The 26,470-nt window shown below is 45.7% G+C and overlaps 1 protein-coding gene across 2 annotated transcripts in view; it reads left to right on the forward strand.

Moving 5' to 3' along the window:
* Positions 1 to 26,470, forward strand: part of KIF16B (kinesin family member 16B) — a 499,368-nt gene that overhangs the window by 86,589 nt on the left and 386,309 nt on the right. For both annotated transcript variants that reach the window (XM_075339277.1, XM_075339278.1), the window contains exons 8-11: positions 1,095 to 1,263; positions 1,519 to 1,650; positions 3,613 to 3,788; positions 25,343 to 25,408. In XM_075339277.1, coding sequence (XP_075195392.1) covers positions 1,095 to 1,263; positions 1,519 to 1,650; positions 3,613 to 3,788; positions 25,343 to 25,408 — 543 coding nt within the window. The remainder of the gene's footprint in view (positions 1 to 1,094; positions 1,264 to 1,518; positions 1,651 to 3,612; positions 3,789 to 25,342; positions 25,409 to 26,470) is intronic.

Raw genomic sequence — 26,470 nt, forward strand, 5'->3', positions numbered from 1 at the left:
GTCCACCTGGAGAAAATGGATATGTGCAAAAATGGTACAAAGTAATTACATTTTTATGATACTTTAAGTTCATCTATTTGTGCAGTCAATGGCCCTGTCGGCGCATGCGTCCGTAACACACTTTTCGGGGTGGGGGAGGGGCGGTTTGGACGGATGCCTCGACAGGACCTGTGAACGTAAGGCAAAACGCTGTGTGAAAGGAGCCTGACTGTCCCTGCAACTAGTAGCCTAGATAAAGAGATCTTTAGAAAAACTATTTCTAAAGATCTTTACTCTTATGCTAATGAGCGCAGGGACTAGTCACAAAGGGGTTAGTTCCTGGGCTCATTGCACCCTCCTAACATGCCCACAGGGACGTGTTAACATGCTATTCAATGTTCCCTGCTTAGCGTCATCAGCAGTGCCGCGGGTACCTGTGTCCGTTGTTACTGCATCAGAACATCAGGCAGTGTGCATGATCAGAAGTCCCCGGACATCTGATGCTGGGCACTATGAAGCCGGGTGTACGTGTCCTGGTTTCAGATTCAGAGAGTTCTAGTGCGCATGACCGGAAGTGCCGGGCATTCTCATCATGTGCACTAACCCTAAACCCGGCATTCTGATGCCGTGACAGCGGACACAGGTATTTGCATCACTTCTGATGACACTGGGCAGTAGGCATTGAATAGCATGTTAGCACGCCTCTGTGGGCATGCTAAGAGGGCGGAATGAGTGCAGGAACTAACGCCCTTACAACTAGTCCCTGCGCTCATTAGCGTATCCTAAAGGATCTTTAGAAGTCCCTTTTATAAAGATCTCTTAATGTATGCTCCTAAATACAGGGACAGTTAGGCAGGGATTAGGAATATGCACTAAGAACTGCTCATGGTTCTGGGTGCATATTGCACCCGACAGGTTCCCTTTAAGCATGGCTTATGTTGAGGGGAAATCTCAACTCTACCATAGGAGTTAGAGTGCAGTGCAAAAAAGACAGCGTCTAAGACTGACCTACATTGGTTTTCTTTATGGGGTTTTGAAAAAAGTTTGCCTACAGGCTCTACAGTCAAGAATATTCACAATAAGAAGTTTTAATTTATTTATTTTTTTACTTTCAGGCCAAATTTGATGCTGAAATGCCATGTGAAACGGTCAGCAAAATTCATCTTGTGGATCTGGCTGGTAGTGAGCGAGCCGATGCCACTGGTGCTACTGGTGTACGACTCAAGGAAGGAGGAAACATTAATAAGTCTCTAGTAACTCTGGGAAATGTGATTTCTGCCTTAGGTACGCCATTAGATGATGATTCCTTAATTTGTGCATTGTCTCATATGATTGCTGCTTCTCCATTGTCACATTCAATATTTTTCACAAGCGACATGCATTAACATCGCCCTAAACCATTTAAAAGTTTAAAAACTTGCTCCGTGTTTTATGACTGTAGCGGTGCAGAGGATATCCCAGGGGGATTCTTTAGATTCCAAGGAGAGAATAGAAAGTCGTCTTTTTTTGCATTCATTCTTTTCTGTCTTTTGTTCTCAGCTGATTTATCTCAGGATGCAGCCAACCATCTTGCGAAGAAAAAGCAAGTGTTCGTGCCTTACCGGGACTCCGTTCTGACTTGGCTGTTAAAAGATAGCCTGGGAGGAAACTCCAAAACCATAATGATTGCCAGTAAGCATTCAGAAAGCCACTCTTATTAATGCCGTTTAGAAGGTTAGCTGTAAAATAAGAGTGATTACAATATTTCCATACACTGACTATAAAATGTACAATCTGCTGCCATCACTTATTTCTTAAGATCGGAAGACGAGTGTTTTCAAGTAAATAAAGTTGGGTTTGTATGTTCACCCTTGAAGGAAAAGCTTGGCATTTAGTTTGTCTTCTAGTTTTGAAATACATTTCCTTAAAGGGAATGTGTCATCATCTGTTTCAATCAAGTTTTCTTGTAAAATATATACACACGCGCACATATAGTTTACAAGATTGAAACAGCTGAGACACATTCCCTTTAAGGAGACCCATTTCAGAAGTAGAAGGCAAACAAAGATATATATGTGTGTGTGTGTATGTATGTATGTATGTATGTATATATATAAGATAATTACTGTGTTTTTCCAAAAATAAGATACTGTCTTGTATATTTTTTTTGTTGCCCTGAAAAAAGCGCTAGGGCCTGTTTTCAGGTAGGTCTTATTTTTGGGGTAACACGGTTGGGGATAAGTTTACATAAAAAGCTGACCCCCCCCCCCCACACACATCTCAGTAGATTTATATTTACCAGACCATGGACATCTGCGTGGTTCCCAGGTCCTCCTGCAATCTGCGGTGGTCATTCCCAGCAGGTATGCTCCACAGTGGTCCTCCCCCTGGTTCTGGCCGATGCAGTTACATACATTAGATCTTATACACACAATCACACATCAGATCACACACACACACACACACACACACACTCACTCACCACATCCTACGATACCGATTTTGCTTCCGGCCGGTAGTGGAAGATGGGACACAGTGCACTGGAGCACAGGGACCTATGGTGGAATGCATTGATGACTCGGCAGTGGAACGCATTGATCAGGTTCCCCTGCCAGCCTGATGCAATCGGTATCACCGAATGTGGTGAGTGTGTGTGCGATCTAATATGTGATTATGTGTATGTGATCTGATGTGTGATTGTGTATGTGTCATCTGATGTGTGATTGTGTGTGCGATCTGATGTGTTTGGGTGTGCGATCTGATGTGTGTGATTGTGTCAGAATGTCTGCATCCAGTAATCTAAGTGATACATCGTTGGATTCAGGGTGTCTTTGCCTAATCTGCTGCTCTCAGTTGAGGTAGCAAAATCCTACTGACAGATTCCCTTTGACTCGCCTACTGATCCTTTAGGATCACTGTTTGGGTCCCCCACTGGTCTTCCTGCTTTGTCTTCCAGTGGGGCAGCAGATAACCTTACCTTTGAAAGAATTTTGTCAGGAATATGATCCTTTTCTAGTTGTGCAGATGTGACCACTGCAGTCAATCACTGGCCACAGTGATCAAAGGGACTTGATGGGAACCTGGGCAGCTGTTTCAGCACAGCTTATAGGAATCATTGCTGAGTATATAAGATTTGCAATTTTTCCATTGCTGGACTGTCGAGGTATTTTTTTGTTGCCAAAGTAGTGGACAGCACCGTTAATTTGGTGATTACTCTGTCAGTATTCTAGTTATGTAATAAGGCCTCGGGTGTTAGCGACTCATGTCAGCGAATGCTTTCCATTTAGTATTCTCCGTTTGGCATTGCATGGAGGGTTCTTAGGATGCAATCAGTAGTGGTGATTTCAGAATGTGATATTCTGCTTATCCTCTGAATGCAATCATTTTTCTATGATAAATTCACTTCCCATCTATAAACAGAGAAAATCCAATACTTATCCTGCAATCTTTCTATGCTATGAAGCCTAATGGCGGCTGCAGTCTCCCAACCCAGACGTCTGCCAAGCCTCGAAGCCGAGCATAAAAAATATAAAGAAATGAGCGGAGTACAAGTAATGGCACAAACCTATTTGACTTTCAAATTACCAAACACCTTCTTGTTCATTGGAGCTTAAGGTGCTGAATAATTTGTCTTTTGAATTCTTTTCTTCGCAGCTATTTCGCCTGCTGATATCAATTATGGAGAAACCTTAAGTACACTTCGCTATGCAAATAGAGCCAAAAACATTATCAACAAGCCCACCATTAATGAGGATGCTAATGTCAAGCTAATTCGGGAGCTCCGAGCTGAAATCGCTCGCCTGAAAGCGTTGCTAGCTCAGGGGAATCAGGTTAGTGCTTTTAATTCTCAACTTATAATTAACTTTCTTTTGACTAATGGCATCTATTTCAAGGTCTTAATATGATCATTATCTCTTTCATTAAATTTATTTGGGTAAGAGTAAACATCTACCACCTCCAGATATGAGTAAGTGACAAGACTCTAATAAGACCACTTAGTGTGGGATTGTGTGCCTGGCCCTGCCATCCCAATTCAACTCCAGTCCAAATTAATGTGCTTTTCAGATGTTTTACATGGGACCCAGCTCATTAAATGCGCACACATAAGACCAGGATATTGTTAGAAAATGGCATTGAGAAAGCCTTTATCCTCTTCCAAGAGCGGAATCATTTTCAAAGGGAGATTCCCACAGTCATTGCTGCATCTTATTTGACTTCATTATTTATAAATAATAATCTTTTGTAAATTATAGAGGTGGGTAGGGCACTGTTCTGGCACCCAGCACGGTCCTACATGGCAGCTAGTCCCATGTAGGTCTCATTGGGCCCATATGATCTCATTGGGCCTCTAAAGCACTTGGGGCATCCAGGATACAAGGATGTAGAAGGGACCACCAGCGGCCATGGAGTACCGGGCTAATACTAGATCAGCGTGAATCAGATTTGTTATCACTAGTAATTTTATTTTTTATTAAGTTTGTCCCTGTTCCCTCATTGCTACTGGCCAAACATGCGCAGTTCTTACAAGCCGCATCCAATAGCATTGAAGCTGGCACTGAAGCAGACTTCACCTGTCACCAGATTTGGTGACTATAAGCTGCAGACACCACCAGTGAGCTCCTACATACAGCATTCCACAATACTGTATATAAGAGGATCAAAAAAAGGCAGATCCCCAGCACAAAGAACGTCCATAGAATCTTGAAATAAAGTTTAAAAATTCATTTTATTCCAATAATGGTTAAAAAAGGAGGAAGAAGTAATAAAACATAACTCCTCCGATCTAAGCGTTTCAGACTCGATCATCCTTAGTCATGATCAAGATATACAGCCATGCTGTATAATGTAAAAAAAACAACCACTTTTATAATACTCACCTAGGGGGCGGTCCGGTCCGATGGGTGTTGCTGCTCTCCGGTCTGGCACCTCCTCTTTGCTGCGATCTCCGTCGTCCTTCTACTCAGCTCAGTATGAATGAATGTCTAAGTCATCCACACAGGCCAACATTGCGGTCCTTTGTACTTTGATATGCCTTACAGAATGCAGATCAAAGTACTGTAATGCGCAGGCGTGAGGAAAGGTTAAAGACTGCATGCGCACTACAATAGTTTGAGCATGTCTGATCAAATTGCACCTGTGCAGGACCTCAACGCTGGCTAGTGCGCATGACCTAGGACGAATCATGCAGACGGGCTTCAGAAGAAGAGGCCTCCTCTCTGCGGCGATCGCCATCTTCCTTCTTCTGAGGCCCGTGTACATGATGCGTCCTAGGTCATCCGACATCCTTGGGCAGGCTGGACCGGAGAGAGAAGGTGTCAGACCGGAGAGCAAGGATACCCATCGGACCGGACTGCCCCTTAAGTGAGTATTATAAAACTGTTTCTTACTGTCTAGACAGCAGCCTGGGCTCTTATATCCAGTATTCTGGTATGCTGTGTATATGAGCTCAGTGGTGGTTGCTGCAGCTTATAGTCGCCAAATCTGGTGACAGGTTCCCTTTAAGATTCGGATCCCTGCCTGCTCCGCTACCACTGTAACTCCAAAGCTACAGAAGCAATTTAGTGTAAAATGCAAGCCCCAATGGCTCCCCATCCAATTTCCCATTTTGTTCACTTAAAGTGTAACCGGCGTATTAATTTTTATTTTATAAATCAATAGTACACATGAAAACAAGCAACTTTGTAATATTTCTTATCAGACTAATCTGCTTCTTTCTCTGCCAGAATTGATCAGTCATTATCAAAATTCTCAATACTGGAGGTAAAATCTGTATTCAGTGAAGACTTTCTCATTACTGAGATAGGAGGTGGCAGCTGTTACTGATGAGATTCTATATAGATAGAAGAGAGGAGGGGGCGGAGCTCTGCCTCTAGCTCCTCCCCCTTCCTTCATCATAGAATTTCATCAGTAACCCCTGCCTAATGGGAAAGTCTTCACTGAATACAGAGTTTTACCTCAAGAATTGAGAACTTTGATAATGACTAGAGTTGAGCGGATTGCTAATAATCCGGGTCCAGCGGATCCGTCGCGGGTTGCCCCAGAAGTCCGGATCCGAATCCGGCCCAATGTAAGTCAGGTCGAGAGAGAGATCGAGAGAGAGATCCCGAATCGGACGCTGAAACCGCGCGGATCCGGATTGTTACAGTTCGGATCCGCTCAACACTAATAATGACTGATCAATTCTGGCAGAGAGAAGCAAATTTGTCTGAGATACATTACAAAGTTGCTTGTTTTCATGTGTGCTATTGATTTATGAAATAAAAATTAAAATGCCAGTTATACTTTAACCCCTTAATGATCGCGAGCAGTAATATTACGCCCTAGCGGTCATAATGTTACTGCCCGCGGTCTGCGACCGGCAACATGCCGCGATCGGCGCACATCTCAGCTGATTTTCACAGCTAAGATGTGTGCCTGCTAGGCACGAGCAGAATCGTTATCTGCTCGTGCCGTTTAACCCTTTAAATGGCGCTGTGAATATGTGACAGCGCCATTATAATGGCAATTGCAGTAAACTTTTACTTACCGCCCGATACTGGAAGTCACGTGACGTGATCACGTGACTTCCGGTGGCTGTCATGGTAGCACAGGGTCATGTGATGACTCCTGTCCCACACATGAATTACTTTCAGTTTCACTCGGCCCGGAGCCGAGTGAAGCAGAAAGTGAGCGTATCTGTTGTTTACAGCTGTATAGCTGTGATCAGCAGATGGGGCAGAGCGATCGGATTGTTGATCCATATAGCCCTCTATGAGGACTAGTAAAATAAAAAAAAGTTATAAAAAAATAAAAAACAACAAACCTAAAAGTTTAAATCACCCCACTTTCGCCCCATTGAAAATTAAAGGGTTAAAAAAATAAAAAATATGCACATTTAGTATCGCTGCATTCAGAAACGCCCGATCTATCAAAGTAGAAGATCAATTAATCTGATCAGTAAACTGCGTAGCGACAAAAAATTCCAAACGCCAAAATTAAGTTTTTTTGTTTTTTTTTTGTCGCCACAACTTTTGCGCAAAATGCAATAGCAGGCAATCAAAACTTAGCATCTGCGCAAAAACGTCAGCTCGAGACGCAAAAAATAAGCAGTCACTAAGCCATAGATCCCGAAAAATGAGAATGCTACGGGTCACGGAATATGGCGTAAAACGTGTGCCACTTTTCTTTGTCGCTCTATTGGGAGACCCAGACAATTGGGTGTATAGCTACTGCCTCCGGAGGCCACACAAAGTATTACACTTAAAAGTTTAAGGCCCCTCCCCTACTGCCTATACACCCCCCGTGGGATCACGGGCTCCTCAGTTTTCATGCTTTGTGCGAAGGAGGCTAACATCCACGCATAGCTCCACTGTTTAGTCAGCAGCAGCTGCTGACTTTGTCGGATGGAAGAAAAGAGGGCCCATACTAGGGCCCCCAGCATGCTCCCTTCTCACCCCACTTTTGTTGGCGGTGTTTGTTAAGGTTGAGGTACCCATTGCGGGTACGGAGGCTGGAGCCGACATGCTGCTTTCCTTCCCCATCCCCTTAGGGCTCTGGGTGAAGTGGGATCCTATCGGTCTCCAAGCACAGGAGACCGTGCTCCGTCCACAGCCCCTGGGAATCTGCTGGACATGGAGCGGAGTATCGTCAGGGACAGGGCCCTGCTACATTAAGGTACTCTGTGTCCCCGTACAGATCGCGCACACACACACCAGCATTGCTGGGTGTGTTAGTGCGCCGGGGACAGCAGCGCGGCGCGCTGGTGCTTTACTCACTGCAGCTTGCTGAGTGAGTTTATGTATTAGGAACTGCCGCGCCGGCCGCGGCTGGCGGTTTTTTACACTGCGGCGCGGCTGGGACGTGTGGTGCGCCGGGGACTTCCGCGCTGGCCGTGCTTATACGACGGCCGCGCTTATAAATCGAGTCCCCGGCTTTTGCGGCCTAGTTCCGTTTCGTTCCCGCCCCCAGGCCTGCCAGTCAGGGGAAGGGCGGGACGCTGGTCAGAACGTCAGCGCCGAGGGCTGGAGTCTGCTTAGCATACTCCAACCCCCCTCACTAGGCACAGTGGGACGCTAGTTTCCCGCACTTTGTCTGGGGCACGCCCACGGCCCGCCCCTCTTCACAGGACGCTGGCAGCCATTCCTGTTTGCAGTCTCAGTGGAGAAGGGACACGAGCTCTGGGAGACCCAGGCACGGGATTCTGGCGACCACACACCCGCTTTTCAGCGGGCGGTAAGCAGCCCTCGAGGGCTCACCCCACTAGTGCCGCAGTGTTCATTTGTACTTTATGCTTGTCTGCTATACATTGCACTGTACGGTCGCTATTCTTGGCTATATACCCTCCTAGATTGCTAGACAACAGCATGTCGTCCGCAAAAAGCAAGGGGGCCTAGACACAGGCTTTCTATGCTACTTGTACCGCATGTGAGGCTGTTCTACCGGCAGGTGCCACTGACCCCTATTGTGTGCAATGTTCGACCCCTGTAGCACTTGCTCAGCCGGGGTCTCTGCTAGAGGTGGCCCAAGGAGAACCACCTGTGAACACTGTCCAGGTGACAGGGACGGAGTTTGCAGTTTTTGCTGATAGATTGTCGGTGACTATGACTAAAATCCTGGAGACTTTGCAGTCTAGACCAGTAACTCAGACCATGGGCACTGTCGATTCAATGCTCCCTGGCCCCCCTCTTTTGGAACACATCCGTGCTCCGGGGGGGTCCCATGCATCCCGGGGTGATGGCTCTGACACGGACGACAGTCCCAGACAGCCTAAGCGAGCTCGCTATGAGCGACCCTCAACTTCATCACACTGGTCAGGGTCCCAGCAGGAGGGCTCTCTGTTTGATGAGACAGAGGTTGCTGATCAGGATTCTGATACTGAGACCGCTCTCAATCTGGATACACCTGATGGGGACGCAATGGTGAATGATCTCATAGCGTCCATCAATAAAATGTTAAATATTTCTCCCCCAGCTCCTCCAGTGGAGGAGTCGGCTTCACAGCAGGAGAAATTCCATTTCAGGTATCCCAAGCGTAAATTGAGTACTTTTCTGGACCACTCTGACTTTAGAGAGTCAGTCCAGAAACATCACGCTTATCCAGATAAGCGTTTCTCCAAACGTCTTAAGGATACACGTTATCCCTTTCCCCCTGACGTGGTCAAAGGCTGGACCCAGTGTCCAAAGGTGGATCCCCCAATCTCCAGGCTTGCGGCTAGATCCATAGTTGCAGTGGAAGATGGGGCTTCACTTAAAGATGCCACTGACAGACAGATGGAGCTCTGGTTGAAATCCATCTATGAAGCTATCGGCGCGTCGTTTGCTCCAGCATTCGCAGCCGTATGGGCACTCCAAGCTATTTCAGCTGGTCTGGCGCAGATTGACACTGTCACACGTACATCTGTTCCGCAAGTAGCGTCCTTAACCTCTCAAATGTCTGCATTTGCGTCTTACGCTATTAATGCTGTCCTGGACTCTACGAGCCGTACGGCAGTGGCGTCCGCCAACTCCGTGGTTTTACGCAGAGCCTTGTGGTTAAGGGAATGGAAGGCAGATTCTGCTTCCAAGAAGTGCTTAACCAGTTTGCCTTTTTCTGGTGACAGACTGTTTGGTGAGAGATTGGATGAAATCATTAAACAGTCCAAGGGTAAGGATTCATCCTTACCTCAGCCCAGACCAAATAAACCCCAACAGAGGAGGGGACAGTCGAGGTTTCGGTCCTTTCGAGGCTCGGGCAGGTCCCAATTCTCCTCGTCCAAAAGGACTCAAAAGGATCAGAGGAGCTCAGATTCTTGGAGGGCTCAGTCACGCCCAAAGAAAGCAGCCGGAGGAACCGCTACCAAGGCGGCTTCCTCATGACTTTCGGCCTCCTCTCTCCGCATCCTCGGTCGGTGGCAGGCTCTCCCGCTTTGGCGACATTTGGCTGCCACATGTCAAGGACCGTTGGGTGAGAGACATTCTGTCTCACGGGTACAGGATAGAGTTCAGTTCTCGTCCTCCAACTCGATTCTTCAGAACTTCTCCGCCTCCCGGCCGAGCCAATGCTCTTCTGCAGGCGGTGTGCTCTTTAAAGGCAGAAGGAGTGGTGATCCCTGTTCCTCTTCAGGAGCAGGGTCACGGTTTTTACTCCAATTTGTTTGTGGTGCCAAAAAAGGACGGGTCTTTCCGTCCTGTTCTGGACCTAAAACTGCTCAACAGCATGTGAAAACCAGGCGGTTCCGGATGGAATCCCTCCGCTCCGTCATCGCCTCAATGTCTCAAGGAGATTTCCTAGCATCAATAGACATCAAAGATGCTTATCTCCACGTGCCGATTGCTCCAGAGCACCAGCGTTTTCTACGCTTCGTTATAGGAGACGAACACCTTCAGTTCGTAGCCCTGCCTTTCGGTCTGGCGACAGCCCCAAGGGTCTTCACCAAGGTCATGGCAGCAGTAGTAGCAGTCCTGCACTCTCAGGGTCACTCTGTGATCCCTTACTTGGACAATCTACTTGTCAAGGCACCCTCTCAAGAGGCATGCCAACACAGCCTGAACGTTGCGCTGGAGACTCTCCAGAGTTTCGGGTGGATCATCAACTTTTCAGAGTCAAATCTGACCCCAACCCAATCGATAACATACCTTGGCATGGAGTTTCATACTCTATCAGCGATAGTGATGCTTCCGCTGGACAAACAGCGTTCACTACAGACAGGGGTGCAATCTCTCCTTCAGGGCCAGTCGCATCCCTTGAGACGCCTCATGCACTTCTTGGGGAAGATGGTAGCAGCAATGGAGGCAGTCCCTTTCGCGCAGTTTCATCTGCGTCCATTACAATGGGACATTCTCCGCCAATGGGACGGGAAGTCGACGTCCCTAGACAGGAACGTCTCCCTTTCTCAGGCGGCCAAGGATTCTCTTCAGTGGTGGCTTCTTCCCACCTCATTGTCAATAGGAAAGTCTTTCCTACCCCCATCCTGGGCGGTGGTCACAACGGACGCGAGTCTATCAGGGTGGGGAGCAGTTTTTCTCCACCACAGGGCTCAAGGTACGTGGACTCAGCAAGAGTCCACCCTTCAGATCAATGTTGTGGAAATCAGAGCAGTGTATCTTGCCCTACAAGCCTTCCAGCAGTGGCTAGAAGGCAAGCAGATCCGAATTCAGTCGGACAACTCCACAGCGGTGGCATACATCAACCACCAAGGAGGGACACGCAGTCGGCAAGCCTTCCAGGAAGTCCGGCGGATTCTGACGTGGGTGGAAGACACGGCATCCACCATATCCGCAGTTCACATCCCGGGCGTAGAAAACTGGGAAGCAGACTTCCTCAGTCGCCAGGGTATGGACGCAGGGGAATGGTCTCTTCACCCGGACGTGTTTCAGGAAATTTGTCGCCGCTGGGGGAGGCCAGACGTCGACCTAATGGCGTCCCGGCACAACAACAAGGTCCCGGCCTTCATGGCACGGTCTCACGATCTCAGAGCTCTGGCGGCGGACGCCTTAGTTCAAGATTGGTCGCAGTTCCGGTTGCCTTATGTGTTCCCACCTCTGGCGCTGTTGCCCAGAGTGCTACGCAAGATCAGGTCCGACTGCCGCCGCGCCATCCTCGTCGCTCCAGACTGGCCAAGGAGGTCGTGGTACCCGGATCTGTGGCATCTCACGGTAGGACAACCGTGGGCAATACCTGACCGGCCAGACTTGCTGTCTCAAGGGCCGTTTTTCCATCAGAATTCTGCGGCCCTGAGCCTGACTGTGTGGCCATTGAGTCCTGGATCCTAGCGTCTTCAGGATTATCTCAAGAGGTCATTGCCACCATGAGACAGGCTAGGAAACTAACCTCTGCCAAGATCTACCACAGGACGTGGAAGATATTCTTAGCTTGGTGCTCTGCTCAGGAAGTTTCTCCCTGGCCATTTGCTTTGCCTACTTTTCTTTCCTTCCTGCAATCCGGGTTGGAAAAAGGTCTGTCGCTCGGCTCCCTTAAGGGACAAGTCTCTGCGCTATCTGTATTTTTTCAGAAGCGCCTAGCACGACTTCCTCAGGTACGCACGTTCCTGCAAGGGGTTTGTCATATCGTCCCTCCTTACAAGCGGCCGTTAGAGCCCTGGGATCTGAACAGGGTTCTAATTGCTCTCCAGAAGCCGCCTTTCGAGCCTTTGAGGGATGTTTCCCTGTCTCGCCTTTCACAGAAAGTGGCCTTTCTAGTAGCGGTCACGTCTCTTCGGAGAGTGTCCGAGCTAGCAGCGCTGTCATGCAAATCTCCCTTCCTGGTGTTTCACCAGGACAAGGTGGTTCTGCGCCCGATTCCAGAGTTTCTCCCTAAGGTGGTATCCCCCTTTCATCTCAATCAGGATATCTCCTTACCTTCTTTGTGTCCTCGTCCAGTTCATCAATGTGAAAAGGATTTGCATTTGTTGGATCTGGTGAGAGCACTCAGAATCTACATTTCCCGCACGGCACCTCTGCGCCGCTCGGATGCACTCTTTGTCCTTGTCGCCGGCCAGCGTAAAGGGTCGCAAGCTTCCAAATCCACCCTGGCTCGGTGGATCAAGGAACCAATTCTTGAAGCCTACCGTTCTGCGGGGCTTCCGGTTCCCTCAGGGCTGAAAGCCCATTCTACCAGAGCCGTGGGTGCGTCCTGGGCATTACGGCACCAGGCTACGGCTCAGCAAGTGTGCCAGGCGGCTACCTGGTCGAGTCTGCACACTTTTACCAAGCATTATCAGGTGCATACCTATGCTTCGGCGGACGCCAGCCTAGGTAGACAAGTCCTTCAGGCGGCGATTGCTCACCTGTAGAAAAGGGCCGTTTTTATGGCCCTATCACGAGGTATTATTTTACCCACCCAGGGATTGCTTTTGGACATCCCAATTGTCTGGGTCTCCCAATAGAGCGACAAAGAAGAAGGGAATTTTGTTTACTTACCGTAAATTCCTTTTCTTCTAGCTCTAATTGGGAGACCCAGCACCCGCCCCTGTTTTTTTTTTTTTTTTTTTTTTTTTTGTATACACATGTTGTTCATGTTGAATGGTTTCAGTTCTCCGATATTCCTTCGGATTGAATTTGCTTAAACCAGTTTATTGGCTTTCCTCCTTCTTGCTTTTGCACTAAAACTGAGGAGCCCGTGATCCCACGGGGGGTGTATAGGCAGTAGGGGAGGGGCCTTACACTTTTAAGTGTAATACTTTGTGTGGCCTCCGGAGGCAGTAGCTATACACCCAATTGTCTGGGTCTCCCAATTAGAGCTAGAAGAAAAGGAATTTACGGTAAGTAAACAAAATTCCCTTTTCGGACAAACTTACGATTTTTTTTTAACCCTTTATATAAAAGTAAACCTATACATGTTTGGTGTCTACGAACTCGCATTGAGCTGAGGAAGCACACCAACACATCAGTTTTACCATATAGTGAACACACTGAATAAAATATCTCAAAAACAATAGTGCTATCGCACTTTTTTTGCAATTTTTCTGCATTTGGAATTTTTTTGCCATTTTCCAGTGCACTATATGGTAAAACGTATGGTTTAATTTAAAAGTACAGCTCGTTTCGCAAAAAAATGAGCCCTCACATGACCATATTGACTGAAAAATAAAAAAGTTACATTTCTCAGAAGAAGAATGGCGAAAAAAAAACGGAAAGCAATAAATAGGCCGGTCGTGAAGGGGATAAGTAAGCTAGTATTGGATAAAACTGGAGCTTCAGTTCCACTTGCGTATAGCTTCCTCTCTGAGAGCATCAGAAGCGATATGATAATGAGCCTCTGCTGCGAGTGTCGGCCGAAGGTCATGCGACTGTGATATGATCCTGCGATCGTGTCACACCTGCGGAGGAGAGGGAGGGAGCACTTTCTTCCTCTCCTCCGTGGCCTGTCTGCGTACATCGCACTGTGGTCGGATGACATGGAGTGCAGTGCGATGTTTCACACGCACCCATAGACGTACACAACATAGTATGGGTTTGTGTGAGCCAAGACTCGTTGGCAATCGCAGCATACTGCGATTCCTTCCACATGCCTATATGGCATGAGAACTCAATCACAGATGGACTCTGCCCCATAGTTTTGCACTAGAGTGAGAGCAGTCTGATGTTTTATCGGATTGCACTCGTCCGTGCAAAACCCAAATGGAACAGAGGCCGAGCAAGGAAAAATCACACAAACGCGGGAAGTACACACAAAGCCATGAAGGGATCACCTTTGGTCAGAATGAAGCCCATGACTCGGTCACCATCCCGAATAATTGATCTAATTACACATTAGAGCATATAGGATAACTTCTTTGCTTTTCTTGACTCTTTAGTACTACTTTTGAGAATTCTCATCTTATATAGACAGAACTTCTTTTCTGCGATTACCCCCCGGACACAGATGTTATTTTATCTTCCCTTTAACCCTGTGTGACTCTCACCTGAGCTTCCACATTGTCCTTCATGCTGGTAACAGGAAACCAGTGGTGAATACTGTGAAAAATGAGGAAGAAAACCAAGCGCACTACAAATCATTGGCGTATAAATATTTGCAGGGTTACTCACCTTTTTATACATAAGCTGGTTAATCCTTGTAGCTCGGATTCCTGATTACCTAATATCCAATGCCCCGGTGGATACTTGATATTTCGAGGCTTAGTAAGGTTAGGATTTTTACTTAATTATGGTTTTCGATCAGTTACAAACTTAGGAGGGTTTTATAGCATTTAGGAAAGTCCAATATGGAAATGATCAGTACAGGGGATATATCGCCTCCTGAGGTTCACGATTTTCTATTAAAAACAAATGTCATAAAAAAAGTAATAAAATGTTCAAATAACAGATTGTTCCTAAGAAAAATAAAATAATTGTATGTATCAACTGTGGAAATGAGAAAGAAGTCATTCCTATTGAGTATTGGTCACACCTACTGTTGTGTAGGTTTCTAAGTCCGAAATCCAGACCTATTTGTCCAGAGAACATGAAAGACTCTGTAATATAATGTTAGTGTGGGAAGTGGCTGAAGAGGTGTTACTAGTGTTGTAGTGGCACTTCAGATTTATTCTAGGCTCACAAATGCCATAACCCTGTATGTGGCTGTCAGGAATAATAGTCCATAATAATGTCCGTGTTAAATCCTAGTAACAGGAGATGTGAGACTGGATGGGACACTTTTGGTCTGATTCCCTAAAACCGATGTTATATACGCCGATCTTAACCTTTTAATGGGCACCAATATGTCGGTTCATGACCTGCGATATGAGAGAATAGCATCTCCCGATGTGTTAAAATGCAGCAGCTGTCGGTTGTCCACTGTTGCTGACAACAGCATCTAAATGGTTAACAGAGCATTGGGAGCTTTCCCTTTAACCAAATCGGCACACACTGATTCTGAGGGTTGTAATGATCCAATGCCAAGTAATGGCCTCTCGGGCCTGCCAGCTATAGTCACTAGAGATGAGAGCACTACCATACTCAGGGGCTCGAAACGAGCAGGATGGACAGGTTGACTTCAGTATGGAGCACAAAGAAAGTCAATGGGAAACTTAGAGGTAGTTCACTACTCTGCAGCAGTGCCCACATCTCTGTAAGGCTATGTGCGCACGTTGCGTTCTGTCTCTGCAGAAATTTCTGCAGCGATTTGAACAGTACACGTGCGATTCAAATCGCTGCAGAAATGTCCGTAATGAAAAAAAAAAGCCGATTCCATGCGCTCTGACTGCAGCCCCTCCCATAGACAGAGCGGGGGCTGCATGCAGAGCGCAGGAAAGAAGTGACATGTCGCTTCTTAGAACGCACGCTTCGGGCAGCAGCCGAATCGCTGCGCTCTAAGACTCCACGTGCGCATGGCTCCTGCATAATCTTCATAGATTATGCAGGGGACGCAGGACGCATGCAGTTACGCTGCGGTGCAGATCGCAGCGTAACTGCATGTAAATACGCAACGTGCGCACATAGCCTAAAACTGATAGGAAAGGCATTTTCTAAATACCTTGATCAACCAATTCTGCCTGTGAGCGGCGCTATTGCGGTCCGGTCATCCCCATGAAGTGACCCTTGGGGGTTCATGACCTCTGGGATCCGGTGATGTCACGTTGACCTGACATCACCACGAGCCTGCCCCAGTCTTCTGGAGTGACTGACTGGGCTGTGGGTGGCGTTTCACCACTCATCACAGCCCAGCATCGCTCTTGCTTGTGAAGGAGAGTGCGCACGTGAGATGCTGCGCTGTGACGCTGTCCTGTGATGAGCGGTGAAACGCCACCCACAGCCAAGTCACTTAGGAAGACTGGGGCTGGTCGCAGTGATGTCAGGTCAACTGGAAGTTGATGTGATCTCACCGAATCCGAGGTCACGGAGATCGGGGGGGGTCACTTCATGTGGATAAGGAGACCGCAATAGCGCCGCTCACAGGCAGAATTGGCTGATCAAGGTATTTAGAAAAAGCCTTCTCTATCAGTTTTACACGGATTTGGTCACTACTGCAGAGTAGTCAACCACCCCTTTAAGCATTTTTCCAGATGTTTTTCTGTAAAAATGCATGAATTTCCCATTGACTTCTATTATTCTCAATACTCGAGTCAAGCCCATCCAACCTGCTCCTTTTTCGCTCCCGTGTACCAGTGCATGGCAGTGCTCGCTCATCACTTAATCACCTGTTCCCACGTGAGCAATATCTTGAGCTCTGAAAGTTAAATTTTTCATTCCTGTCATCTCACATTGCATTAATGACTGAAAAGCACCTAAATGGTTAAAAACCCCACCTGACAACCGTTTTGAATATGTTGAGGAGCGCTGCTCCTTTTTTTTTTTTTGTTTTTTTTTGTTTTTTTTTAATGGAAATTGTTTGAGCTTTCCTAATATAGTTCCGTTCCAAAATGAATAGGTCCCTAAAAAGAAAAAAAATGTTTTGGGAAAAAATGAAATATTTGTCATTTAAAAAAAATCTTCCAACATCCTAACAAAAGAGGACATTTGACCAATGGTGACGGTGTGAGGTAAATATGAAAATGTTAGTAACAATTTTATGTGGTGTGATGTGGATCAAAGATAAAATCATTTAAAGTTTGAACATTTCTACTAATAATTTCACAGCCTGGATAATACCGATCCCTTTTTTTTTTTAGCCTCATTACTATGTTGGTGGACGGTAGAGCCATGTCTTCAGACTGTACGGCCAGGGGATCTATGTGTCTCTATTGCAGGACCTGAATTTCAGTCCCACTTATCCCCTTAGGCGGGCTTTGCACGTTGCGACATCGCAAGCCGATGCTGCGATGTCGCACGCGATAGTCCCCGCCCCCGTTGCAGGTACGATATCGTGTGATAGCTGGCGTAGCGAAAATTATCGCTACGCCAGCTTCACACGCACTCACCCGCCCTGCGACCGTCGCTCTGGCCGTCGCCCCGCCTCCTTCCTAAGGGGGCGGGTCGTGCGGCGTCATAGCGACGTCACACGGCAGGCGACCAATAGCGGCGGAGGGGCGGAGATGAGCAGGATGTAAACATCCCGACCACCTCCGTCCTTCCGCATATCCTACGGAAGCCGCGTTGACGCCGGTAGGAGATGTTCCTCGCTCCTGCGACTTCACACACAGCGATGTGTGCTGCCGCAGGAGCGAGGAACAACATCGGACCGTCGCGTCAGCGTAATTATGGATTACGCCGACGCTGCAGCGATGATACGATTACGACGATTTTGCGCTCGTAAATCGTATCATCTAGGCTTTACACAGTACGATGTCGCATGCGATGCCGGATGTGCATCACTTTCAATTTGACCCCACCGACATCGCACCTGCGATGTCGTAGTGTGCAAAGCCGCCCTTAGTGCCCATATTTTAGTAAATCACTCTTGGGCTACTTTCACACATCAGTTTTTGGCATCAGGCACAATCCGGCGTCTGCCTGATGCAACGGATCCGGCGCAGAATATGCAAAAACTGATCATTTTTTTTTTACGGATCCGGTATACCTGATCCGTCAAAAAATGGATCCGGCGCATCCGTTTTTGCATTTGTTTCGTCCTTCTTATTTTTTTTTTTTTTTTTTTTTTCTTTTTGCTGGATCCGTTTTTCTACAATAAATTGGGGCATGCTCAGTTTAAAAAAACGGATCCGGCGGCCACATCCATAGGCTTCCATTGTAAATCACGCCGTATCGCACCAGATCTGGCGCAATGCGGGTTTTTGTCAGAGACAAAAAACGTTACAAGAGACGTTCCATCCAGCCGCCGCATTATCCAATTAGAATGGATCCGGCAAAAGCTGGATGCAATGCAAGATTATAAGGCACAATCTGGCGTTAATACAAATCAGTGGGGGTAAAACGGGTCCGGCGCTGGATCAGTTTTAATCGTTTTTTTTCCGGATTGTGCCTGATGGAAAAAAAACTGATGTGTGAAAGTAGCCTTATAAGTCATGATCCCACAGGCATATATTTTATGTATGTTTTAATAACGTAATTATAGTTTTGAGTTTTCTTTTCTGGTGTCTTCTACCATCTCAGTATTAGTTGCAAATTTTTCTTGTTTTCTCTTTTTATCCCTGCTCTTCTTTGTCCAGGTGTCTTCCATTTTTTCTAAATCTTTCCATTGTCATTTATTTGGAATTAGAGGTAGTCTCTGCATTGCAAGCTACTTCTTCTTCTATTTTTCTTCTTCGGCTCGGTTTACATGGGCCGACCGGTGGCTTGATTCGACTGGCAATCTGTAAACTTTTACTGATTGGCGGACATTTAAATGCCTGTTTACACAGGCAGACCAAAGTAAATGGTGCGCACTATGCTAGATCGCTCAGTGCGCATAGGCTGCCATTGTTCTCAGCAGTTCGAGTCCTATTTACACAGAATGATACACCGCCAACAACTGTTTTTTTTTTTGTTTTGTTTTTTTATGTGCTGCACAAAAAGATGATTTCATCTGATGAACAAGCGTTTTGCTGGTTCATCTAGCGATCGGCAGCCTGTTTACATGGTCTTTAACGTCGCTCATTCACCATCATCTTACAGTGTAAATGCAGCTTTAGTACTTTGGATTGAGAGGGATTTTTTTTAAGATCAACACTTGTCATCCATCCATAGGAAAGGAGACCCCCCCCCCAACCCCTCAGGGATAAGGCCCTACACACCTGTCCTGTGAATAGATTTTAACTCTTTAACGACCGATGACATATATTCATATGATCGGATGTGTCCCTGCCTCTGATCCGGGCTCAAACGCTGAGCCCGTATCTTTCCCCACACTTTTTGGCTGATTTTAAACAACCATCAAATGCCTGCAACAGCTGTGGGTTGATTCATTCTCTGACAGCAGGCATTTAATATGCGCAAACAGAAGTACAGCATTGATTCCACCCATTGGCATGTCAATCACGTCATTGCGGGGTGCTGATGGGGAGTCATGACAACCGGGAGTCTACTGATGATACCCATGCCAACATGATCCTCCTGTGAACGCAAGCCTTGCTGGCATTCATAGGAGATAGTGATTCCTGCTACACAGAGCAGTGCTCATCAGTGCTCATGCACTGCTCTATATGGCATAAGCCGATCGCAGTTTCAAGTCCCCTAAGGGAACTATTACACCTAGTAAAAAAAAACAAAAACAAAAAAGCCACAAAAGTTGAAATCAACTTCCTTGTAACGCATTAAAAATAAAATAAAAAAAAATCCACATTTGGTATCGCTGCTTTAAGAATTATCTAATCTATCAAAATATAAAATAAATTAATCTGATCTGTAAAAATGTAACGAAAACCCCCCCCCCAAAATGGCATTTTTTAGGGGTCACGGCAACATTGCCATAAAATACAATATAAGATCAAAACATCGTATCTAAGTCAAAATGTTATGAGTGAAACAATCCGCTTAGGCCACAAAAAAATAAGCCCTCACACAGCCCCAGATCCCGAAAAATGAGACCGCTGCGTGTCTCAGAAAATAGCGACTATATTGTTTTTTGTTTTTTTTGTGTTTTTTTTTTTTTTGGGAGGGGAGATAAATTTATGATTTTTTTTTTCACCACTTAAATTAAAACTATACATCTTTGGTATTTACGTACCTGTACTGACCTGGGGAAATCATATTTTCAGGTCAGTTTTACTATATATTGAACATGGTAAATTAAAAAAAAAAACAAACCCCCCCCCCCCCCATAAAAATGTTTTTCAGTATGCTGTTTTTCTGTGTCGAGGCTCCACGGACTTTTTTGATTTGCACATTTCCCAGGGGACAATGCACCTAGGATTTCACTGCATTGAGCGCCCTTGTTGGCTGCCGGCAGTGTTTCCTCTGGCTGGTCTCCTCGAGATCAGTGATTGTTTTGCCTTTCAGGAAGCTGTGGCAGAATGAATGGTGTCATTCAAAAGTACAACATGTCCCGCAAAAAACAAGCCCTCAAATGACTGGAGGAAAAAAAAAAAATTGCAGCTCTTGGAAGGAAAGAAAAAAACAAAAAGTAGTTGTTTTTTTGTAAACTTTTTTTCTTTATTTTTTAATAAAAATCTTCTCTGTTTTTGTTTTGGTCTTTTAAGCTTTTTTTTTAAATGGGATTTTAACCTCATAACGACGGCCGTACGACTTAAAGCGGCGGCAAAACAGGGTACTTATTCTGTTCCGCCGCTTTAAAGCGGCGGCCCGAAAAAACCCTGTAGCGCCCCCCAGCGACCGAAAATCTCGGGGGGTTTCAGCTACCGGGGGTAGCTGAGACCCCCCCAGATTATGAATCGGGGTGTTTTTTTTGGACCCCGATCATGTGATCGGCGGTATACACCGTATACCGACGAACACATGAAAAAAAAAAAGAAATGGCCGGTAAAACTGATTTTCTTTTTCATCTGACATGATCAAACATGTCAGATGAGAAAGAAATCTAAACCCCTAGTGCCCCCAAAGCCCCTGGTACCGGAGAGTCCCCCCACCACCCCTACCCCCCCTCCGGAGCACTCAAAATGGCGCCGAAGCGCACAGAAAACTGGCGCCGGCGCCGGCTCTGCATTCATTTCCCTCCGATCTGAAATGATCAAACATTTCAGATCGGAGGGAAATGTCCTCCCCCTGACCCCTCCTCCGGTCCACCGGAGCCCTCTGGTCACCGGAGCCCCCTCCGGTTCTCCAGAGCCGCCCCCCTCCCCCTCCGGAGCGTGGAAGATGGCGGCGCGCAGCGCGCGGCCGCATTCATTCTGCTCTTTCTGCCACATGTGACACGTCACATGCGACAGAAAGGTGTCCCCAGGTCCCGCTAAGTCACCCCCCCCCCAGCACCCCCGGTCTTACGTTACCTGTCTGGTGATCCGTCCCGCGATCACGCCGCCTCCTTCTTGAATGCTGGCGGCGCATGCGCAGACAGCGGCTGTCAGCTGGATCCCTGCAAGCAGGGACGCTGACGTCGCTGCTGCACAGGCTGCTCCACTGTGGACCGGGGGAGAGTGAGTGCAGTAATCTGCAGCCACACTCCTCACATGGAGAGACTGCTGTTCCAGAAAATGGAGGGTACGTTCTGTGAGCGTGCCCCTCATATTCTGGAATGAGGTTACTGCAGGTCACTCTGCCCTAAGTTGGACCGGGGCAGTGTGAGTGCAGTATTCTCAGATTACTGCACCCACACTGCTCATGGAGAGCTTGCTCTTCCAGAAAATGGGGGATATGTTCCCTGAACATGCCCCCCATATTCTAGAAGATCCAGAGTCGGCGTGGGACCTCCAAAATGGATTACAGCGACTGGAATTTCTTTATTTTCAATAAATTGGGGAAAGAGGAATGTTTCGGGGAGTGTTTTTTCAAATAAATTTTTTTTTTGTCTTTATTTTTTTCTACTACTGACTGGGTTAGTGATGTCGGGTATCTGTTCAGATGCCGTGACATCACTAACCCCAGGGCTTGATGCCAGGTGACATTACAGCTGGTATCAACCCCATATATTACCCCGTCTGCCACCGCACCAGGGCTCGGGATGAGCTGGGGTGAAGCATCTAATGGATGCGCCACATCTGGGGCGGCTGCGGCCTGCTATTTTTAGGCTGGGAAGAGTCCAATAACCATGCTCTTCCCACCCTGAGAATACCAGACCCCAGCTGTCCGCTTCACCTTGGCTGGTGATCTAATTTGGGGGGGACCCCACGTTTTTTTTTTTTTTTTTTAAAAAAAACGCCTGGGGAGCCCTCCAAATTGATCACCAGACAAGGTGAAGCTGTCAGCTGTGGTTTGCAGGCTACAGCTGTCTGCTTTACCCTAGCTGGCTATCAAAAATAGGGGGGACCCCACGTCGTTTATTTTAATTATTAATTTTTTGGGGGGCTAAATACAAGGCTAGGCACCCTTTAGTGCCACATGAAAGGCACTAAAGGGCGCCAACTTAGAATATGCAGGGGAATGGGACGTTATATTTGTTTGACATCTATCCATTCATCCATTGTAGCATTTTAGGCTGTGTTCCCACAATCGGGGTTTGCAGCGTTTTGGGCGCAGAGTGTTTTCCCTGCGTCCATAGCGCTGCGTTGTGCAGTAGAAGCACAGTGGAAGGAGTTTTAGAAATCCCATGCCCGTTGTGCTTCTTTTCTCCGCAGCATACACTGACGTGTGGCGCAGCTTCCCGAGCCTCCGCATGTCAATTTATGCTGCGGAGATGAGTGTTCTCTGCAGGTAGCATAGAGCTCCACAGCGGCCTGAACCCAAATCGTGGGCATGGGCAGCTGCGTTCTCCCGTGGACAACACTCACATCTCTGCAGGAGGCTGACACTGTATACTAGACGCCGTGTCGCTGGATCATGGCCACATAGCCTAAAAGTGAGACATTTGTTGCTACAGCAACATTTTTGTGAAGTACCTGTGGATTCAAAATGCTTACTATACTCCTGAATAAAATCCAGTTTCCAAAATGGAGTCACTTGTGGGGGGTTTCTAATGTATAGGTACCCAAGGGGCCCTGCAAATGTGACATGGTGCCCGCAATTTATTTCAACTTTTCCAGAATTCAAATGGTGCTCCTTCCATTCCAAGCCCTCCCATTTATCCAAACAGAGGTTTTTGGCCACATGTGGGGTATCCCTGTGCTCATAAGACATTGGATAACAACCTGTTGGGTCCACGGTTTGTTGTTGTCTCTTGAAAAAGTGAGAAATTTGATGCTGAAGCAACATTTTTGTGAAAAAAATGAAAATTTTCAATATGGCAACCTAAGCTTATCAAATTCTGTGAAGTATTCGTGGATTCAAACTGCTCACTATACACCTAGATAAAAGCCTTGAGGTGTCTTGTTTCCAGAATGGAGTCACTTGTGGGGGACCGCCACTGTTTAGGCACCTCAGGGGCTCTCCAAATGCAACCTGGCGTCCGCTATTGATTCCAGCCAATTTTACAGTCAAATGGCACTCCTTCCCTTCCGAGCCCTGCCATGCGCCCAAACAGTTGATTTCCACCACATATAAGGTATCGCCAAACTCAGGAGAAATTGCACAATAAATGTTATGCTGAATTTTTTCCTTTTACTCTTGTAAAAAAAAAAAGCTACCTGGTTGAAATAACAATTTTGTGGTAAAATGTTTTTTTTTTTTTTCATGGCTCAACGTTATAAAATTCTGTGAAGCACCTGGGGGTTCAGGGTACTCACCAAACATCTAGATAAATTCCTTGAGGGGCCTAGTTTGGTTTCTGCTGTTTAGGTACCTTAGGGGTCCTCTAAATGTGACATGGTGCCCGCAATCTTTTTCAGCCAAATTTCCTTTCCAAAATTCAAATATTGCTCCTTTCGTTCCAAGCCCTCCCATTTGTCCAAACAAAGGTTTCAGACCACATGTGAGGTATCACCGTGCTCATAAAAAAGTGGTTAACAAACCTTGAGGTCAAATTTTTGGAATTACCTCTTGAAAAAGTGAGAAAATTGATGCTAAAGCAACATTTTTGAGAAAATTATTAAAATTTTCAATATGACAACGTAACGTTAACAAAATCTGAAGTACCTGTGGATCTAAAATGCTCACTATACCCCTAGATAGAAGCCTTGAGGGGTCTAGTTTCCAAAATGGTGTCACTTGTGAGGGGTTTCTTCTGTTTAGGTACCTTAGCGGACCTGTAAATGCAACATGGTGCCCGCAATCTATTTCAGCCAAATTTGTTTTCCAAAATTCAAATATTGCTCCTTCTGTTCCGAGCCCTCCCATTTGTCCAGGGGTTTCTGACCACATGTGGGGTATCGGCGCACTCATAAGAAAGTGGGGAACAAGTTTTGGGGTCCATTTTGTTGTTATTTCTTCTAAAAGTGAATAAATTTGGGTTAGAGCAACATTTTTAGGTAAAATTTAATTTTTGCTTTTTTTCATTCCACATTGCTTTTGTTCATGTGAAGCACCTGAAGGGTTAATAAACTTCTTGAATGTGGTTTTGAGTACTTTGGGGGGTGCAGTTTTTAAAATGGTGTCACTTTTGGGTATTTTCTGTCATCTAGGCCTATTGAAGTCACTTCAAATGTGATGTGGTCCCTAAAAAAAGGTTTTGGAAATTTTGATGTAAAAATGAGAAATCGCTGATAAACTTTGAACTCTTCTAACTTCCTAACAAAAAAAAAAATTTGTTTCCAAAATTGTGTTGATGCAAAGTAGACAAGTGGGAAATGTTATTTATTAACTATTTTGTGTCACAGAAATCTCTGGTTTAACGGTATAAAAATTCAAAAGTTGAAAATTGCTAACTTTTCAAAATTTTTGCCAATATTCAATTTTTTTCATAAATAAACGCAAAAAATATTTGTCCTAAATTTGGTACTAACATGAAGTCCAATATGTGACGAAAAAACAATCTCAGAATCACCGGGATCCGTTGAAGCGTTCCAGAGTTATAACCTCATGAAGTGACACTGGTCACAATTGCAAAATTTGGTCTGGTCATTAAGGTGAAAATTAGCTCCGTCAATAAAGGGTTAAACCCCATCACCTCTACCTAAATTTTAAGAAATAATTTCTGCATTTTTTTTTTTTTTTGCATTTGCTAGCCCACCACTAACCAAGGAATTGTGTGTCTTATGTGGACTCCTTGCGCTCAGAGTAATAGACGAGCAGCAAGTAAAAGAATAGCAAATTTTGTTCAAACTGTTTTTTGGCCGAGAACTCGGATACATCTTTTGGATTTCCATAATGGTTATCAGGAAGATTGTCAAACAAATATACAAAATGAGGATTTTATCTAGACAGAACACATGGAAGATAAGTTGTGGCCGGGGGGGAAAAGATGTTTTCTTCTGAACAGCAAGCTGTCAGTAATCCCACTGAAGGACGCAGCATCCAATGCCTTCTCCAGCTTCTCCATGTAATGAGACCTTAAGTTCGGATGACGCAATTCTAGATTAGATTTATACAAATAGAAAAGACAAATTTTTTTTTTTTTTTTTAATTGGAAGGCTTTTATTCATGTATTTTAACAGTTTGTTCTTTATGTATCTAGAAATTAATATTTTTTTTGTTTGTTTTTTTTTTAGATTGCACTTTTAGATTCACCGACTGCATTAAGCATGGAAGAAAAACTGCAGCAGAATGAAGCCCGTGTAAGTATTTTTACAATCTATAGCTCGTCTTTTGCCCTTTATAGACGGTCATTCATTATTTATTCCAGGAGTCTCTTTTAATCTCGGATGTGAAACGTGGGTCTTGGTCTTTCACAGTCGTGGACGTTGTGCTAAATATATATTTCAGTAGGGTAAATGTTTCATAGCATGATTTTACCCCACATTAGATAGTGAGAAGATATTTTGGATACTTGGCAGTACAAAGCAGCCTTCTCTAGTACAGTTTCAGTTCTACGCTCCGGCTTGTATCCTGCTGCTATAACTTGTAATATTGAGTATTCGCATGAAATCACATTTTAATGTACGTGGCTCACCAAGGTATGGGCGTGCATTTATATTGGACACACGCTGACTGTCATCTTAAAATATGTGTATAATAAAATGTGTAATATTCAGGACACTTATCTGTATCATAGAGGAATACCACTACCTACCTTTCCCAGCCACGTTATTTGTCTTCAAATGCCCACTTTTAAAGGGAACCTGTCAGGTGCAATATGCACCCAGAACCACAAGCAGTTCTGGGTGTATATTGCTAATACCTGCCTAACTGTCCCTGTGTATACTAGCATAGATAGAGAGAGCTTTAGAAAAAGTATTTCTAAAAATCTTTTTATCATATGCTAATCAGCGAGGAGACTAGTCCCAAGGGCGTTGCTTCCCTTGCTAGTTGGCCAAATTAGCATATTGGCACAATCCTTTTAGATATTTGTAGACCGCTATTAAAGGGAATCTGTCAGGTGCAATATGCACCCAGAACCATGAGCAGTTCTGGGTCGATATTTCTACTCCCTGCCTAACATCCCTGTATACACTAGCATAGATAAACAGATCTTTAGAAAAAGTATTTCTAAAGATCCTTTATGATATGCTAATGAGCCCAGTGACTAGTCGCAAGGGCATTAGTTCCTGCTCTCATTCCGCCCTCTTAGCGTGTTATCACACCCGCAGTGGCGTACTAACATGTTTTTCAATGCCAATTGCCCTGCTGCATCAGCGGTGACACGTGTACCTGTGTCCGTTGTCGCCACTTCAGAACGC

Source organism: Anomaloglossus baeobatrachus, chromosome 3 (assembly GCF_048569485.1).
Source record: "Anomaloglossus baeobatrachus isolate aAnoBae1 chromosome 3, aAnoBae1.hap1, whole genome shotgun sequence".
In the NCBI taxonomy this organism is placed as follows: domain Eukaryota; kingdom Metazoa; phylum Chordata; class Amphibia; order Anura; family Aromobatidae; genus Anomaloglossus; species Anomaloglossus baeobatrachus.